Raw genomic sequence first — 18,833 nt, 5'->3', positions numbered from 1 at the left:
CCAGGCAGGAAGAGATGACACGTTAGAGTCCTCAAACAAAACCCTACAATGTCTCTCCGTGTCTCAGGGAAGGAACTGTATCTAGAACCACACAAGGAACAGCTAAGACAGCAGCACTGATTTTTAAAACCTTCATTTATTTGTATGGAGGAGTTGTGAACAAAAGTGAAATTTTTCAGTGAGTACTAAGTTGGGCAAAACATTTTGAAAGAAACTAAAAAGTAGTCATATTCTATTTTCACTAACTGTAATTAACAACTCTTACTTTCTTTAACTAGGGCTTTTGTGATGTCCCCAGAAATCCATCTGAGAAAAGCATGGCGGCCTTAATCATTGAAGGTAAAGAGTTCATCTAGTACTCTACATCATAGAAATGAACCTTCACATTTCTGATGCATCTAAAACATTAGATTTCTGATTTTATTCTGCTAAATACCAAAGTTTCACATGTAATTTGTTGGAAAGGACAGAGATACAGTACTAGATAAATGACATGCAAGTCTATAAACACATATAGAGAAAAGACTGGATGAAAAAAGCATTCCTTCTAAGAAATCAGTGTTTCATTCATAGAACACTACTTCTAAATTGTAGAACTTTTGCCTAACATAAAAGAATGTGGGGGCTGGGAATAGTTGATCAGGTCATATATAACTGCAGAATTCAAATCAAGCACAGTAAGATTTCCTGCAACATACCTTATTAAAAGAGTACATTAAATACCGGTATGGTATGAAAGTACATGTATCACGTTTCTGATTATAATTACACAGTTGCTACTAGCAACTTGACACAGGCGGCATCAAAAGCATAATGTATTAGAAAAGCCACACGTTTTTCTATTTCTTTTAAATAAAGTTCTGTTACAAATGATGCTGCCACAAAACAAAGCAACGAAGACATGAAAAGCCAGCATTATAATTGTATGCCAAAATATATGCCTGACAAATCGTTTAATTACGCATTCCATAAAAAATGTGCCTATCTTAAGAAAATTGGACAATCCAAAGGATATAAGCCATTTCTGATGAATTTTTTTTTTTTTTTTCATTTTCTTGCTCAGCTTTTTCAGTTGTCATCTGCTGTATGACAACTCATGCAACCTGCACATTGGACTAGGCAAGGATTTTCATAGTATTTGCATGCTAGGTTTTTACTTCTCTTGCTTATCCAGTGTTGCATGATCATTTAAAAAAAGTGTTTTGACTCAAAGGCAGTACACTTGACGACAGAAAGACCCATGAGTTTGTTCAAATTAAGCAACTTATCCATGAAATGCAAGAAGAGCATCTGGACAGAATCTGAGTGCCAGCTGTGGCTACTTCAAATTAAAGTTCACTAACTGATCCATAAAGAGCAGCATTCTTCCTCTGATTCTTAGCTCCCACTGCTTCTAGAAACCGTGGTGTGAAAATGACGTAAGCTGGCAGTTTCCTCAGTATATAAGCAAGCAATAATCACACTCTTAGCCTGATGTTTCTCTTACAAGAACACACCCAAACAGCTGGGCATTAAACACTTTTTGACAGAGGATGACGATATATCAAGGTATTATCATAGCTATTCATTCTGTCTTCCCTAAACCAGTAATCTCTTCAAGGCTTTGCTAGCTGCTATAATTGTGAACCCTCAACTAAACTTTCAAAAAAAAGTTTAAACACACATTGACTGTATGCAGAGGGCTAACTATATGCTCACATTCCCTAGATACAAACTACACACCCTTAGACTGAATATAGCATATAATCTGTGTGTTTTAGGCAGTGTATCTTGGTAGGAAACTCCATTTTTTACTTTGTCTCCCTTTAAAGTCTGTGTAAAAGCAGTGATACAGACATCAGACTCCTGGCTGTTAAAAAAGAATTAAGTTACACCACAACTCTGTTCAATGAGTTCAGTCTGCAGTGTTCTTTCCTCAGGATATTAATCTTTCTAAAAGCATTCTTGCTCTTCTACACTGTTACCATCTAATAGCAGTAATTACTTCTTGTTCTGTGTTATCAGATGTCACAGGTATTAAATGACTTTTTTTGTCATTGGATTGAAGTATCTAAAAAAGATTTTCGTTAAGAAGCAATCACTGACAAAAGGAAGCACAGGAGCTCTAGCTTATATAGCTACGTTCGCAAAGACAGATGCAGCAGATGTGCCCACAAACATAAATAGTCATTAAGAAGGTCAGAAAACTGCATCTGAAGAGCCAACTGCACATCCATTCTATATATGCACTCCTCCCTAAACATAGTGGCTTAGAAGGTATGTTCATGTCAACCTTGTTTCACAACACTATGTAAATGATATATTTAATAACTAGAGGTAACTGAATTATCAGTCTTTAGCAGATTGGCTTGCACTTTTGTTATAAAGGGAACTACGATACCATCTTTATATATGAGATACCATGACTGGAAGACAAAATGGGCTCCTAAGGACAATCCAGAAAGCGTAGCAGAAAATAAACATTAGGATTTTTTATTATATATACGCATTCACAGTATATCTTCATCAATTGAAATTTAATCACCTTTTTACAATTTAGAGGAAAAGGCAGTTTTTAGGGTAGTTAAGCCATGTATCATCAATACCATGAAGCTAACCTATCAGTTATAATAGCTCCTATAAAATACCAGAGTGAAATTGCAATAAGCCTAGAAAATGGGCTACAAATCCCAGATATGCTCAAGCAAGCACTGAACCAAAAATAAAAATAGGTAGAGAGGAAACCAAGAACTAGATAGCATTCATCTAATTCACGACCACTAACAGCAGAGATCACAGGCCAAGGTTTTAAAGCATCTTATTCAGCTCCAAATGGCAATTATTGGACAGGGACTTCAATTATAAAAACCTTCCCTCTTCAAAACGAGTTAAATTTCTAACAGTTCCTTTCTATTCTCTCCACATATAATAGCTCTTACATTTCTCAGAAGTGCCTTATTTTGTTTAGGCAAATGAAAATTTGAAAACATGTAATATTCTCAAATAATAAAGAACATCGACGTCACAGTATTTATCATGCTGGGATATGTTTATTACACACTGATAAAGTCTCCTACATTCTCCTTCTCTTCCAAACACTATTCTGATAAGAAAGGAATAAATTGCACTACAATGAATACATTTTAACATTTTAATTTAAAAAGTCAAGTCTCTCTTCTCCTCATGCCCTCCTCCAAAGAACAAATTCTTAGAAATTCATTAGAATCTTATTTTAGAAAAAAACTATGAGAAAAGCCAATGATTAGATTGTACAAAAATGCAAGGATAGTTGGATTTCTTTCTTTCACTTATAAACATTGCTCCTATAGCTGAAGGCACTAAAAAAATCCAAACAGCTCTCATTTGTAGTCACAGCCTTAGAACAGACTCAGTCCAAAGGAATGCTTGATGTCTATGACAGGTGCATCGTTAACTTGCTTTAAATTTTTTGTATATACCTTCTCCCCTGATCACACAGAATTTAACCAAACAAAAGAGAGTAAGGACAGATTTTTCAAAGCAAACTTTTGGGAGAAAAACAAACAAACAAAAAAATCAGAATTGTACCACAATCCATCCTAGAATGCTTTCAGTATCAGAAAAACTTAAAATAACTTCGGTTTGATTTTCATTGTAAGAGGAGAGAAACATGTTTTCATATAGACATAAGATACGTACTGAAAATGTTAAATAACGTCTCCCCGCCCAAACCTTTTCCTTCACTCAGTTCAAAATAAGTACTGAGAAACAGTATCAGACCGTTTCTGCCATTCAAGTACACACAAATATTCCATTACAATCTAATTGCAGTGGGAAGAGTCTAACTATTAAAAAAAGCAAACACAATGTCAGGCAGCAGTGGCACTGTAGTCTTACCATTCCATTACCTATCTACAACATTAGGAAACAATTACGAGAGGAATATGCTTATTTAAGAAAAACCTCTAAGAACAGTGCACATTAGCTGACAATAATAAAAGCACCTACCAATGCATTCTGGTTTCCTGAAGCCTTTTTTATGTTTCTTGCTGGCATTCCATGAAGATGACTAAATCTACTCTGGAAACCTACAAAAAAGAAGTACGAATTGATTTAAGAATATTTCCTATACCATATAACCAATAAAATTCACCATTACATACCAATCTATTAATCTGACTTCAGTTAAATGAAGACATCTTAACATTGTCAAACATTGTACTGGTGGAAACAAAGAGCACAGAATGGGAAAAGTGAGAGAAAGGCTAAGTTGTCATGAAAATGAACATTTCTGTAGATATTTTTACTGCCATCCCGGTTCTATGCACAGTTGGCTGCATAAGCAGAGCACACTGAAGTACAGTAGGAAAGTGATTTTTGCATCACTTACAACTTCATTAGTACTAGAAAATGTTAAATCTGGTGAATATGCAGAGACCAATTCCAAGCATCTGGAAAATAAGCCTCACAAAAGAATTCAATACATTCAGTGTGCAGAGTAGTTTAAAAGTGATTTGACCACTACTCACATAAAAGATCTGTATTTGAATGTGAAAGGAGATCCTTGTGGCAGAGGGAAGGTACAACAAAATTCCTTGGCAGCAAGCTGAGGTCTGACAACTTCAATCTTTAGACAAGAGTGGGTTCCTAGCTGTAAATGCAATCTAACACTGGTACAACTTACCATTGGATACACTGGATCCACAGTTGTCTAAAGTATTTTAAAGAAAAAAAAATTGGTATTTTCTACATTACAATCTCAATCCTTGCCCTAAAGGAACCCTTCCCTCTTCTTTACAAACAATATGGCCTTAACATAAAGCAAAGCAAAGCAGATGATCACGCTAGTCTTTCCAGCCTTTGAATTAACGAACTTCTATAGAATTCTAAACATTATCACAGAAGCCAGGAACAAAATGGAATATAAAGATTCACTTTAAATAACACTTAATAATTCTCAATGCAAACATCAAGACAACAAATAAAAGAGTAGGCTATCAAAATGAGCCAAGTTTTACACTTTCTGACTTTTCTAATAATCAACTTTTAAAAAATTATTTCTCTCTAGTGACATCTTAAAAATGAAATAGTTCAAGGAAACAAACTGGAAACTCCAAGATCTTGTCAACATTTTACATATTTTGTATAATCCAGATGTCTTTCTACTGTACCCAAGTGATTCTACAGTTTGCATTTGCGTGATTGCTACTTACCTCTCCTCCCTGAACGGGACATAAGAGGGAAAGTACCAGTTAAAATACTTTCAAAGACTGGATCAGGCAATTCTCTCTCCAGTTCTGTAGAGTCTTCTTGTTCCCACCATGGAATGACCCCCGTAATTCCACATGCTCCACCAGATTCATTTTCATGAAACCAATCACTCTGCTCATCATCACCTGCGTGAGGGCAGTATTCCCGAGTCCCCCCAAAAAGAGGGAGGAGCAGAGAAGATAAAAATCAGATGTTACCATCAATAAAAACTCTGACAGGACAATTATTTCTTTTGCTTTATAGCTGTATAACAATTACTCGTATATAGCAGTTCTATTTGGAAAATGTTTCTCAATAGCATGACAAGCGTTGCCATCAATGAAACCACATAAAATGTAATGTTTTAAAACCAATTTACAATAGTGAAAAACAATAATAAACTAGTTAATCCTTTGGCAATAACTGCGGGGAAATCCATTTAAGTTACTGCACTTCACATATTAACAAAAAAACAAGCCTTAATCTCCTGTAGGGAATTAAAAGGTATAAAACTGTGAAACTAGTTCTTTGCAGCTGATAATGGTATATAATTAGCTTAATTTCATGATTTGTATGGCTAGTAAAAGGGGAAAACAATCATGAACAGATGTGACTAAATGAAGTTAATCTGATTAAGTTCATTTAGAAATAAGTTTTGAAAAAGTTGATTTTAAATGAAAACTGACAGTACCATGTGATTGAGAATTATACTGCATTATACCACAAAGCTGGTCATTTTTACTGACAATATTTATAGATGTAGTATTTAAATACCTGGATTTAAACTTGAAAGAAAAGACTGAAAATCTGATCTTAAACTTCGATCATAAACACACTGGCAACTAATAATTATGTTTGTTTTAAAACATGTTCTTTTACGTAAACCAGGTAGTTTACAGAAGATCAGAAAATCTCTTCCTAAGACATTGCAAATTTCCTTTCTTACACCCAAAAATTAGATTGCAAAGTATGTGCTCTATAGTTTAATTCTACTTCAAAGTATGCAAACCATGCCGCACTATTTCTGCATATAAATTATTTGTTTGGCATTTCAATTTTTAATTAGGCAGAACTAAGCAAGATACAAATGCAAGATTTATTAGACACAATTTTCAAGAACAAAAAGCATTCTTGTAAAATTTCATTGTCACTCAATCCCACAATGGGAAAATACAAATACTGAAAACCCAAGCCAAAATTTGAGGAAAAATAAAATTCAACACTTTCTCCAAATAAATTGTTGCAATGAAAAGAATACTTCAAGACCAAGCACAAGTGAAAATGGCTGTAAACATTCATCAGGACAAGTACTTCAAGAAAATATAGAATAATTAAGGCCCCTCACTGGTCACTTGCAGGTGAAATATGATCCCAACATCTTTAATGATCACTACTAAAAGCAAAATTAGCAGAGGCTAGAGAACAGGAACTTTTAGATGGAGGAAGCGGAAAACAGAGGTGGAAAGAGATACAAAGGTCCAAACAAGATTTAAGTTTCTTTGCGTTCCTGAAGCATTTCAGATTACTCTCCATATTTATTCTAATCCTCATTTAGAGAGATGACATTTCACAAATGCATTCACCATTAATTCTACCCTCGTTTCGTTACAGCCAGGTATCCTTTCTTTGGAGGATGTCCAAGGGTACTGAACAGAGACAGTGGTGGTGGTGGAGGGAGAATCACACCTTTCAGAATTAAGTTTGAACTCCTTTGTTCTGATTTTCCAAACTTTTATGGAGATAAACTTTGTCTGAATATTTTGTCATGAGAGCTCTAGACACCTTGGCTAATAAGAAATACTATCAGGAACTCAAAAGAAGTCTTGTTACACATAATTCAGCTATGAGAGTAAGTACAGAATTCTGAAATTGGGTTTCACAATCAGCTCAAGGACAGAAGCCTGTAAGAGGCATGCAATGCAGTCTCAGAAGAAACAACTAGAATTTAAGACTGGGGTGGTGGACTGCAGGATAAGGCAAATAGTGGCTATGGAAGGAAACTAGTATCCTCACTATATGCCCAACAATGGTCCTTTGGGAAAAAATACAAAATTACTTTTCCTTTTTGTGCAATAGGAATATTAGTACATTAAGCAACTGTCTGTCAAGACATCTTACCTGTTATGCTATTATACACGTCCCTAAGCACTTATGTTGCTTACTATCAAAGGCAGACTTAAGATCTGAACCTCTGAGGCTTTTCCCACGTGACAGCAGAATCCGGGTATACCTGGTTTTTAGCTTCCTTGTCTGTGCACTTTAAACAACTCTGAATCCTTTGACTATTTTCAATCGTATTATCACCTTGAGGTGAGCATAAGCCTATTACTACTATTCTTATCCAGGTGAAAGTACCCACAGGCATTTTGTTTACCAGTTGCTCCACCTTGCAAGGATGTCATTTTCAAAAGGAGTCAGGGAAGACCACTGCATTTAATCAATTCCCAGCCTCATACATATAGGCAATACAACACAGAGGCCTCCCCACTCAAGTTTAGTAACCAGATACTTGGATTTTATCCTACTTAATTTGCAGCTCTAAAAAGGCAACACAGTATCCATAGCAACATGAAATTATGAGAATTAAAAATTCAAAGCAACATTTTTTTAGTTCAAAATACTTCAAAAGATTCACTACACTGTCCTTTCCTCTTAGGGATGCTGATTCAGCACAAGACTACAGCAAATTATCGTATTCTTCCAAGCTACAGGAAAGGTAAAATGACCTCCAGATCTCTAGAAACTGATCTCTGAGCCCATGCATTCTCCTAGCCACATATTTAAAATACAACAAAATTGTTTGTGGGTAATGCTAATGCTTCAAGAAATTACTTCAAAGCAATTTACATTCAATTATAACTGTACTGATCAGTACAAAAAAATAAAATCAATTTAAGGCTCAGAAATGTAAACTTCAATTCTAAAATTTCAAGACACTTCAGTTCCTGGCTTTATTTATTTTTAAGTTTTTCCCTCCCCTCAATTACTGTTTCCCTAATTTTTACTCTGTATTATTGAGTCTACATATTTATCTAATCACCATTCCTTCATGTTAAATTACTTGCCTTCCTCCTTAAGAAGTTTAGAAAATTATTTATGTGGGCTTCTTATGGTTTCTCTACGGACACAGACCCCATTTGCATCACCATCAGTTTCACATTCAGAATAGCTTCACCTGAATCTTATTTCAGCTAAAGCACTGCAGGATTATAACAAACAGACTTTCCACTGCACACAAATAGAGTTTTCCCCCCTCTTCCTAGTTTTCTTTTATTTCAAAATGGCCAGACTACCCTCCATAGCAGTCACATATGGTGTACGTGTGCTTGCCTATAACAACCAGAACCTACTTTGAGAGGCTACCGTGAAAAGAGTTTGGCATCAGTGTCCCATAAACACCACTTCATACTGTGCTGCTCCATCATCCATCAACTCGCACACAGAGAGCAATACCACATGGAGCGTAAATACCCTAGGATGCTAGTCTCTTTTCTATGACCAGTGTACTCTTTCTAGGTTAAAAAAAACCCCACTGCTAACAGCTGTAATAATCATTTGGAGACATCTGAAGATTCACTATAACACATACAAGGAGTTTCAGGAAAGCAGAAGCTTAAGTTACCTATCCACAGAGGCACAATGCATCTTGCTCTTTGTGCTTTACAGAGCTACCTTGGCAAAAGGGGTAGCAGGACACCATTCAATTTAAGCAGCTAGTTCTTCTGATTCAAGCTTGAAAACTTCACATGAAGGCCTCCTCCCACCCCTCCCATCCAATATAATATCATACCCTGCTCTTGAGTAGGAGGACTGTACAGGTGTGCCATTAATAAATTAGACAAGGATATCACGTGGTCTCAGCTTTATGTTCACCTCTACCACTGTGATCCACTTGCAATATTTAGGATTTCAACTATACAACAACTTCATGTTATTTCTTTTTCACCTGCAAAGACTATAAACTAATGAGCCACAACAGTTCAAAACTGGTGTGATTACACTTAGCACTGCACATTCCATTTCTTTTATATATGGAGAATGACACCCTGATGCCTGCAGCTACTGAGATGCCATACAAGGTCCAAATTAGTTTCTCACTAGAGAAGACAAAAGGATGGAATTCTCATATACTGAATCAGTCGTGGGTCATCTTCATAGAGGACACAGTAATGAATATATGTTTAATCATAAAATAATGAACAGCTATCTTTAAAAGCTTAGCCACATCCATAGCAGAACTCTGACATTCCCCGACCTTCTCCAATTTTAACTGTTTAACACTTTATTAATATAATTTTCCTTCCTACTTGCTTAGATCTTAAAGGACATTTCAAGTGCTGCATGTCATGATTTAAGAGGTCTTAAGTCAACTTTGAATTTCCCCAAGTGTACTAGTAGGTATAAATGGACTAGGAATGCAGCATGTGTTTTATTTGTCATACCCACACTATAAAATTCATTAAGGAATATACTTGCAATTTGACTTTTTTTCCCCAAAAAAGCAATAATATCAACTACTGTTTGAATAATGTTACAGTTTTGTTAACATTGTGTTGAAAGCTTAACTTACAAAGTGCCCTTTAACTTATAAAGTGCCTTTGTAAAGCAGACCTATAAAGTGCCTTCAAACTGCACGTGCTCCTATCAGCTAGGCCTATTATAGAGTTGTATTATATGTTGCAATGTAAGATTAGACCTTTTGTTTTGAAACTCTTGTAAAAGTTTTCTACACCGAGCATAACACTGCTTATCATTATTTTTAATAATTGCAAAACAGCCATTTATGAAAATGCTATTAGTAACAAAGGAAAGAGTAGGATGAAAAAGGAAAGTCATAAGGATTTCTGACACACAAGCTTCAGCCACTGTTGAGTTCTTTCAATTACTTTGTTGGCAGGCTCTCCCACCTTCATACTCAAGGGCTCGATATTTGCATGGGGTTTTGGTTTTTTGCTAACTATATTAAATTTTGCCCCAAAGTTGACCAATTTACAAACCTCTGAAAAAAAATACAACCCATAAGAATTCACTTGAGGTTTGTTAATAGTTCAGCAGCTATCTTCTTCACTGACTGTACCTGCACTGAGCATTTTCCATGATCTTTAAGCTTTTGCTGGCTAATTGTACAGAGTATGCAATGGGTTTTTTTTCTGTGAAACATTTGCCACATTGGGATTGCAAAACATCAAGTACCAATCACTTCTGCCAGAAGGTAATATGATAGTGGAATAGAGCACAGCAAGAGAGCTGCTTTTGCCCTCTCGCATGACCTAACATAAACACCTGGATAACTTGGAAAAGGAGGACAAGCATGGCTAGGCTCAGATGAGGACTTCACAGGAACAAAACAAATCAAACAAACAAAAAAGCTATGAGACTGGAACAGAGGCAGGCTGGAAAGGAAAAGGGTATACAGGTTTTTAGAAAAAATGTTAGATGGCACACCACATATTACAAGTGGAACACAGAACTTTCAAGTCTCAGCGATTTTCTTTTATCATAGCAATTGATGGCAATTAAAATATATCTAGCAATTAACCCACTACTACCCCCAATTACAGCTACACCTGGCTTTCTTGAATCAAATTATAGAAGTTGAAACTCTTCCGAGAGTCTGTGCACAGAAGAGTACAGTTACTGTGGTGGAATTTATTTCCATTTCCTTTCTGAAACAATTTTGGAAAATATTAAAAGTTGCAAGGTCAGGCACTCCAAAGTTCAGAACTAAATACTCAACTATTTAACTGGCTGGCCAACTGCTCGAAGAAATTGCTGCTTTAGATCACTTTCTTTTCTAGAATGTCTGTCCCATAGGGTGAATATGCTTTGGGAATTAATTAGGGTTTTATAAAGTGTATTTGTCTGCAATAAATGAGATATGGTTCTTAATCTCAAAGACACAAAATGAACAAATGTTGCCCTGGAGAACAGGATCCTCTTGTCCTCTGCTACCCAAACTTCTGAATGATGGCAGGCACATCATTTAAACCAAGTATTTCACCAGGCGACATTAATCAATCTCTGGTTCTCCACTTGACTTAGCACAAACCTGAAGTCAGAGGTGCAGAAAATTTGAACTACAAATGAGGTCAAGATGCTGATGTTCTGAACATATATCCTGGAGGAGGGACACTGGGAAGACAGGAATCAGAGTGTAGCTTTTAAAAACAGACAACAAAATCAGCCAGTTCTTCCTGTAACACATTTTCATCCTGTCCTCTTCCAGCTTTGTTTCTCTCACCTAGGCTTTTCATCAGATTTATTTTCCCCTTCCTTCATTCTTTTCAATTTTGTAGGTGTCTCAGTTCAGCTATAAATTAATTTACAGAGATAAAATAACCTCATCTTACTTCATAAGGGGAGTACAGAGATAAAAATTACTAGCATTTTCTTTGGGGGGGGAATAAGTATTATTAGAAAATAAACAATTTTGGTTTTGCAGTAGGATCTCTGATAGTACTTCCATGGAAAAGTCTTCACAAAACCAAATGCAGATCTAAGAATGTCTGAGACCCAGTGTGGGGCTAATGGTCTTCTGATCATACAAACAAAATAATTAGTTCAAAGTAGAGATTAAAAAAAAAAAATAATGTTTTGTCCTGACAATCCTTCTCAAGTTTAATTACTGTGGTCCTTTTTATTTATATTTCAGAATACTATTTCAGGTCTAACGCTTTCTGCTTGAAAATTACAATCAAACTGAATCAAGGTTCAAAAATCAAACAGAAAAAATAAGAATTACAGCTCTATAGTAAAGAACCAACACTAAAAAAGGCAACACCACATCACTGAAAGAACACTGCTGTTCACTGATCCCTCCCCTTTTCTCCTCCCACAAAATATACAAGAAAAACAGAAAGTAACTGAGACATTTTCAACCATATTATTCAAAGATTTAAATAATTTAGTTCAGGATTTAAGGACATAACTATTGATACAAATATATCAGAAGGGTACTTCAAAAACGTATGTAATTATGAAATGTGGTAGGTCATGTTACATACAAATATAGAGGACAAATGTTTTAAAAATTGCAAGTCAAAAGAGAAATTCATATAAGTAAAAGCAAATCTTTTTGACATGTCTAATATTTAAATACTTAAAGTATTGAAATACTGAAGTTAAAAGATTAATCTAAACTTTAAAATAGAGCCTAAATTCTTCAAAAAAAAAAGCTATGTGTTAGCACAGCTAAAAACAGATACTCAAACTTGGAAGTACAGTTTATGTAGCACAATTTAGTGTTGAGCAAGGAAGGTAACACCCTTGTTCTAAGTCTGAAAAATCACCTCCCTACTGTAACGTTATAATAGAAGATAAACAGAAGAGACTGAATTACATATTAGAGAAAGAAAAGTAAAAAAAAAAGAACATTCCTTTAACCTAGATCTGTGGAATGGGCCAGGATTTGTTTTCTTGCACACGCTCAAGTAGTCTGTGGCAAACTACATAAGAAAATAATCTCCATTACCATTAACTTAGAATTGCCAACAGAAAAGCTGAGTCTTAATCACCTGAGAGACTATTTTTTGCCCCATTTTTGTATACTGTCAAAGACAGTGAGTTCCTAGTCCGTGAGCTGGGCACTAAGGTGCTAGCATAATACATGTAAATGTGTTGCACTTAAAGATGGCAATTAACACTAAAGCTGAAAAAAATCTTATACTTCCACCCTCAATAGTTTTATCACATAAAAATATGTGAGAACATTAGGCATACTAAAGGAAAATTTTGAATATTCACTGCATTTTAGATTAAAGAAAAATTTTTCAGAGGAGAGAGACTTTAAACAGCATGCATCTTCTAATCTCAATCTTAGACTGCTGAAGAAGTAGTTTGAAACTACTTTTCAAACGAACTACTGAACGAAAAAGAAATATAAAATCCTGCCATATCAGTTTGGAAGAAAAGAAAGAAAAAAGCCACCTCAAAAATAGTTTGAGAAGCAGTACTATGATCACACAGTCCTGTCTGAAAATTGGAGCAACTGAAGAATTAAAACTTAGTATAGATGATCTTTTGGAGATGCTCAAGTGATAAGTAAGTTTATTATATTACAGAGACTGCTTCTCAAGACAACGTTTGACGAAGTCATGGATTCAGGACACCCTCTGGTAACATTTCAAAAAACCCAGAAAGCAAGCTATACTTCAACTCATTAAAATAGTAATACCAACTGAAATATAGTAATTAACCTATGAAATAACTTGTAACGCTTACAGAATTTCAACTGATGTGGTTTGAGGGGTGGAGAAGGGAAAGATTGTTTCAATACCTTGTCTTCCCTCATCATTGGTAAACAAACCAGCATCACTGCTGCTCAGACTGCTGGATTCACTGTAATAAGAGAAAGAAAGAAACAGATCAAAAGAACAATTGATCTTTCAGTCGTAAAATTTTAAGGAGACAAGGCTGTGCTCAGATTGAACTTAAGCCCAACAGAGATCGGAAAGAAAACAGGACGATTTTTTTTTAATCAAACTGCAAATATCCTAGTTCCATTAACTACAAAGCATATTATTTTTGAAACATAAAACCACAGGAATCTAATGGTACTCTGACAGTAAGCCAGATGTGACTGCAACGAGGTGCTGACACAATTGATGCATTTTATTATCTGCTTCCATCAAATGCTCACTGCTCCCTTCTTATACCATGCAATTCAGCTTGATCCTGGAACACCACTGCTCAATAAAATAGGAAAAGTCTTAATCAAAAGCAGCCTAAGCCTTCCTTCAGCACATGAAATATAAGAGTCTGAAAATTGAATTACCTTTCTGAACATCATTTGCAAATATTCTGGAAAATACACTGCTTAAGGTTTCACGACATACTACTTGGGGAAAAAGAAAAGTTTATAACAAAGGTAGCCAATTAAATAAAAACAAAGGTCACCCTGAAGAAAATAAGTATGATCAATGATCATAACATCAACAAAAAAGCAAGGTACAGCTCACTTTTTCTGTGACTTCCATCATGGCCTTAAAATTAGAATGTGTGTATACAACATGCACACACTTCTCTCTAAATTCAAAGATGTCAATAGGTAAAGAATTTTGTTCTTTGCTGTATACACATTGTTACAAACAATATTCCACATGCCTCTAAACAGTAAACCAGACTTGTCTTTTAATAACACAGATCACAATTCGGTAAGTTTCACACAAAAGGATTTTTTGTAAGCCATTTATTTCATTTTTTGTCAACAGCGTAGCTCTGCTAAGGAAGTAATATTCTCACCAAAATTTAATCACATTTTATTTACATTGAGATGTAGAACAATTTGGAAAAAAAAAATCACTTCAGTTCACCACACAAATTCAAGTACAAGTTATAAATACTATGGCTACTCTCAATGTTGCATACAAGCTACTTACAAGAACTTGAGGTCTGTTTACCTTTCTACACTTACTCATATTAAAACATACATGCAGTCCTATACTTGAATTCAACTGGTTTCAATTATTTTTAGTTACTTTCTAATAATAAATTAGTTTTATTTTTGTTTCTAAATAACTAGTACACTTAGGAAAATTATTTCCTTTTAAATGTTAATAATCTCTCACAAAGAAAGCCTCAATTTTTTTAAAGCTTGTAATATGAATTTTATATAATTAATCTAATTTGTGTTTAATTATAAGTATATATTTGGTTTTTGTATCTTCCTTTGGGAGGCATCCCAACAGGATCTGAAACACAATATGGTATCAGGAGACAAAGCAGTGATTTTTTTTTTTTTAAAAATATATATATACACACACAGCTCTGTGTTTGAAGATTTACATTTTCTTAATCTTTGCTTATCTTCTGCTTATCCATATTCTTACTGTATAAGCAATAGTTATACCATCTTTTATACATATCAGGACAGACTTAAGCACTTGCACAATTGCCCTAAGCAGAAGAAAGATGGCAGGCATGCAATGAGAATGGAACCATCTTTCATATGGGAGACCAAAACTTGAACTTCCTAATGTTGCAAATCCTAGTAACTTCCTCCTAGCAAGCAACCCATCTTCACTTTCATTACAACATAGATGGCTTTACTGTCCTTACATTTAATTGTGCACAATTTTACATCATATATCTCAAGGAAAAAACATCCCCTTTTCATAGATTCTTCCTGTCTATTTATTGTTTAATAGTACTTTTTAAAATGAAAGTTAGGAAATCCTTTCAACCTTAGTATTTCAGCCACTTTCCCCACCAAAATTTCCAATTTTGAGAACAGTCTCCTTCCTTTTTTCTTTTCTTTTTTTTAAATAAGATACTTTAATTGTGCAATAATTCTTACTGAAGGATTAGCCAGTTCATGAAAACAAAACCACTTGAAATTTTAAAAATTACACATAATAATGTTGTGTTTTTAAAAAAAAAAATAAAAAAAAAATCAAACTGTACCACTGGCATATCCATGGCAGCCACAGTATTCATTCTCCTCAGGCCACAGTCAAATAGGGCAGGGATTACAGCCGAGATAATTGCTACATGGCAGTCACTTCACTGAATAAATTCAAAACCTCTGGAATTAATACATTAATATCTAAGTACATGAAAGCTGTTATGATGGAATTTATTTCCAGTTTTAATATAATTTTGCACTGTATATTGCTAATTCCTTTGCTTTGTAATGAGAATTCTGCTCCCAGCAAGACTTTCAGGAAAAAGAAAAAAGCCACAGATTCCTTTTAGTCCTATAAAACAGTGTATGCAAGCAAAAACTTGGAAGGAACAGCTCTGCTATCCAAAAAGCTTTCACAGCTTTATTTATACATTTGTGGAAACAAAGAAGAAATGATTTTTATTATTAGTTATTACTACTAGCAAACTGTTCCATACCTTGGTTTCATATGAGACTTGTGACCTTTGTTTACTAACCAAGCCTGTCCCCAAGAACTGACCAGCCACTGTACTCACACTGACTGGCAGGCCAGTGGGTGGGCATCTCCAAGTTTCACTGCTGCTCTCTTTCAAAAGGGGTAATTGAGATTTCTCCTCTATTTAGTCACTTAAACCGCAAACAATTGCCAAAGCTTGCAGGAATTAAATATCATCCAGAACTCCATGCATTGCCAAACTTGGCTGAAACTGGCCAAGGAGCTAAGAATTGAGGATAAGGGGGAATGAGCAAAGGACAGGCTCTGATCACAAAAATCTCATTTCTAGTGCTCAAAACCAACCTCACAGGAATTCATCTTTGGGATCATTTAGATGCTGACATTTTAAGAGCTTGAAGACTCCTCCTACTGCTCCTGAACCCTGCACTTAAAAACCAGTTATTGTTGTGTTTCGTGTTTGAACACACACAGATACAAGGCTGCAAAAGAAGAGTCACTTAGCATTTTTAACGTGCACTTCAAATATATATGTCATGTTATTTTAAAGTCATTTCATGTATACACTGAAAACTTCTCACCAGTTTCAGATCCAAGCAATTTAACTCCCATTAAAAATTATTGGCTTTGTTTTTAAAAACTGAACTTCTAAAAAATTAATCCTTTTTTTTAATAGTTATTAAACTGTATGCACACAAATGTACAAAATTAGGGCAGTTTTGTATACTTTATATTTTCCCTCTTCCAGCAAGTATCGCTGAAGCATAAGTCTTATTCAAGATGCTTTGTTAGCTCTCCGCATCTTGTCCAGTCTTACAAAACTCATGTTCCCTTTTAAAATCTCTGCTTTTACTTTTAGAACATACTCTTAGGAAGAGAGTTTGCTAGTTGTTTCCGATTCTTCTGGCTAAATGATCTCAAACAGTAGAGGCACTATTGCATTTAAGTAAAGTTAGTTTAAAATAAGTTTAAATTATTCACATATAAAATATTCAGATACAGTATGCACTCGAGAGGCTTAGATATGGTGGATTTCTAATCACATTATGGAATGCAAATTTTCTAATTCAGTGGTTTCCAAACCTGTTGGTACAGATGACCATTGCAAGGAATTCGGTAGAATGACAGACCATCACTCAATCATGTGCATGAGCAGAAAACGCTATGAAGATGAGAATGGTTTTAAAGGCCATTTATTGGGGCCAGAGACAAACATTTGAAGTACGATTTGAAAAACGACTGCATTCAGTGTAACAAAACATTAAGCACTTTGAAAAGGAAGATGAATTTTTAAATCAATAACATTTCTTTTGTGAAAAAATAAAAAGATATTCAGACTGACCTGGAATTAGTGCAGTTTTGGGAGTCTACAAGAGGATTTTTTTACTGATCACTCTTCTCTCCACCCAAAAATTAGCTACAGAATTTTTGAGTTGGAGAACTGTTACCCTTTTAGCATAACAGAAAATATTTTATAAATAAAAAAGTGACAAGACTATAGACATATGATAAACTATGCAATGGTTCCTAGCTCCAAGGAAATTTTTAACCATCTGTCTTCAGGTACCAAACTTGGGGGAACATATGCCCAGTATCATCCCCCCATCATCAAAGAAGAGGGAAGTTTTCTAAAGGCTTCCTGACAACACACACTCCTGCCTTGCATGTCAAAGTGAGATGTCTGAAGTTACACTGGCTGCCCTGAAGGTCTGCTTCTGCTCTAGTAATTAAGACATTAGGAACAATCTTTAAGACTTAGGATTCATTCAGCTCTTTCAGCTGCTTATTGTTCACAGGTGAGGGACAAAACTAGTGTGTAATAAAGAGACTTAGAAGAACTTTTCCAGCAATGACAGGAGTTAGTCACTTACCAACACTACTGTTATTACAGTAACCAATCTGTCTGCTCTGGTCAAAACCCCTGGGTACTCTCTGCATCTCAATTCTGCCTCTCTGGTAAGGAAAAGGCTTAACGGTTTATAGATAAAATGCCTACAAAAAAAACCCAGGGACACGAGTGCTGTCAAGCAACTGACCAAAATTATACGTTTTAATATGAGTCTTTCTTGTTGACAGTTCTGCATTCAGAACCAGGCACATGGAATAAACATAATCAAGCTTACCAGGCCCTGCAGGTAACACCCCTTGTGTATGGTGGAAAAATGACTTACACCTTACTGTGTTGTCAAAACAGTACTTTGGAAACAATTACCATTGTAGTATGACTGCTGTCTGGAATGGATGGATGAGGTGTACTGGCAAAGGGTCATCATTCCCCCATTTTTCTAATGGTAAGCTCAGGTGTTTCTGAACTGTAAATTGGTTTTTGCATTTCGTAAATGATGTATATCCTTGGCAACCTGCAGACTTTTTATGCCCATGACACATAAGAACATACTGTCTAAATGGTGACTCTAAACACTGACAACCTTTCTGATGAATAGAGATAACAATCAAAGCACCAATGTCTCAAAGCTGGAAAAACACTTAAATTTTTGTCTGAGAACTGTCATCAGTTGAAATACCCAGAAAAAAAACATATTAATCACTTGTATATTCTGTCATTCTTAATCTTGAAACAATTAGAATGTGTTATGTCAAGAAACTGTTCTCTTGGTTATTCCTCTGCTACATGACTCTCTATTTTATGCTAAATTCCTTAACCTGAGCAACTCATATATTAAAAATAGTAAACTTAAAAAAAACGTCAGAGTAACTTGTTAAAACAGATACTATTGATGTTAGCATGTTAACTCTGGAATTAAAGAAAAATCGAAAGATTCCCAATAC

At 35.1% G+C, this 18,833-nt stretch overlaps 1 protein-coding gene across 1 annotated transcript in view; it reads right to left on the bottom strand.

Annotated features, from left to right (window-relative positions):
• Window positions 1-18,833, bottom strand: part of GPATCH2 (G-patch domain containing 2) — a 127,279-nt gene that overhangs the window by 99,302 nt on the left and 9,144 nt on the right. The window contains exons 3-5 of the mRNA XM_050893237.1: window positions 13,484-13,545; window positions 5,172-5,354; window positions 3,967-4,046 (exon numbers count right to left, since the gene is read on the bottom strand). Of these exons, the coding sequence (XP_050749194.1) occupies window positions 3,967-4,046; window positions 5,172-5,354; window positions 13,484-13,545 (325 nt within the window). The remainder of the gene's footprint in view (window positions 1-3,966; window positions 4,047-5,171; window positions 5,355-13,483; window positions 13,546-18,833) is intronic.

This window comes from Gymnogyps californianus, chromosome 3 (assembly GCF_018139145.2).
Source record: "Gymnogyps californianus isolate 813 chromosome 3, ASM1813914v2, whole genome shotgun sequence".
NCBI classification, from domain to species: Eukaryota; Metazoa; Chordata; class Aves; order Accipitriformes; family Cathartidae; genus Gymnogyps; species Gymnogyps californianus.
This window is presented reverse-complemented; position numbering and strand designations above follow the sequence as displayed.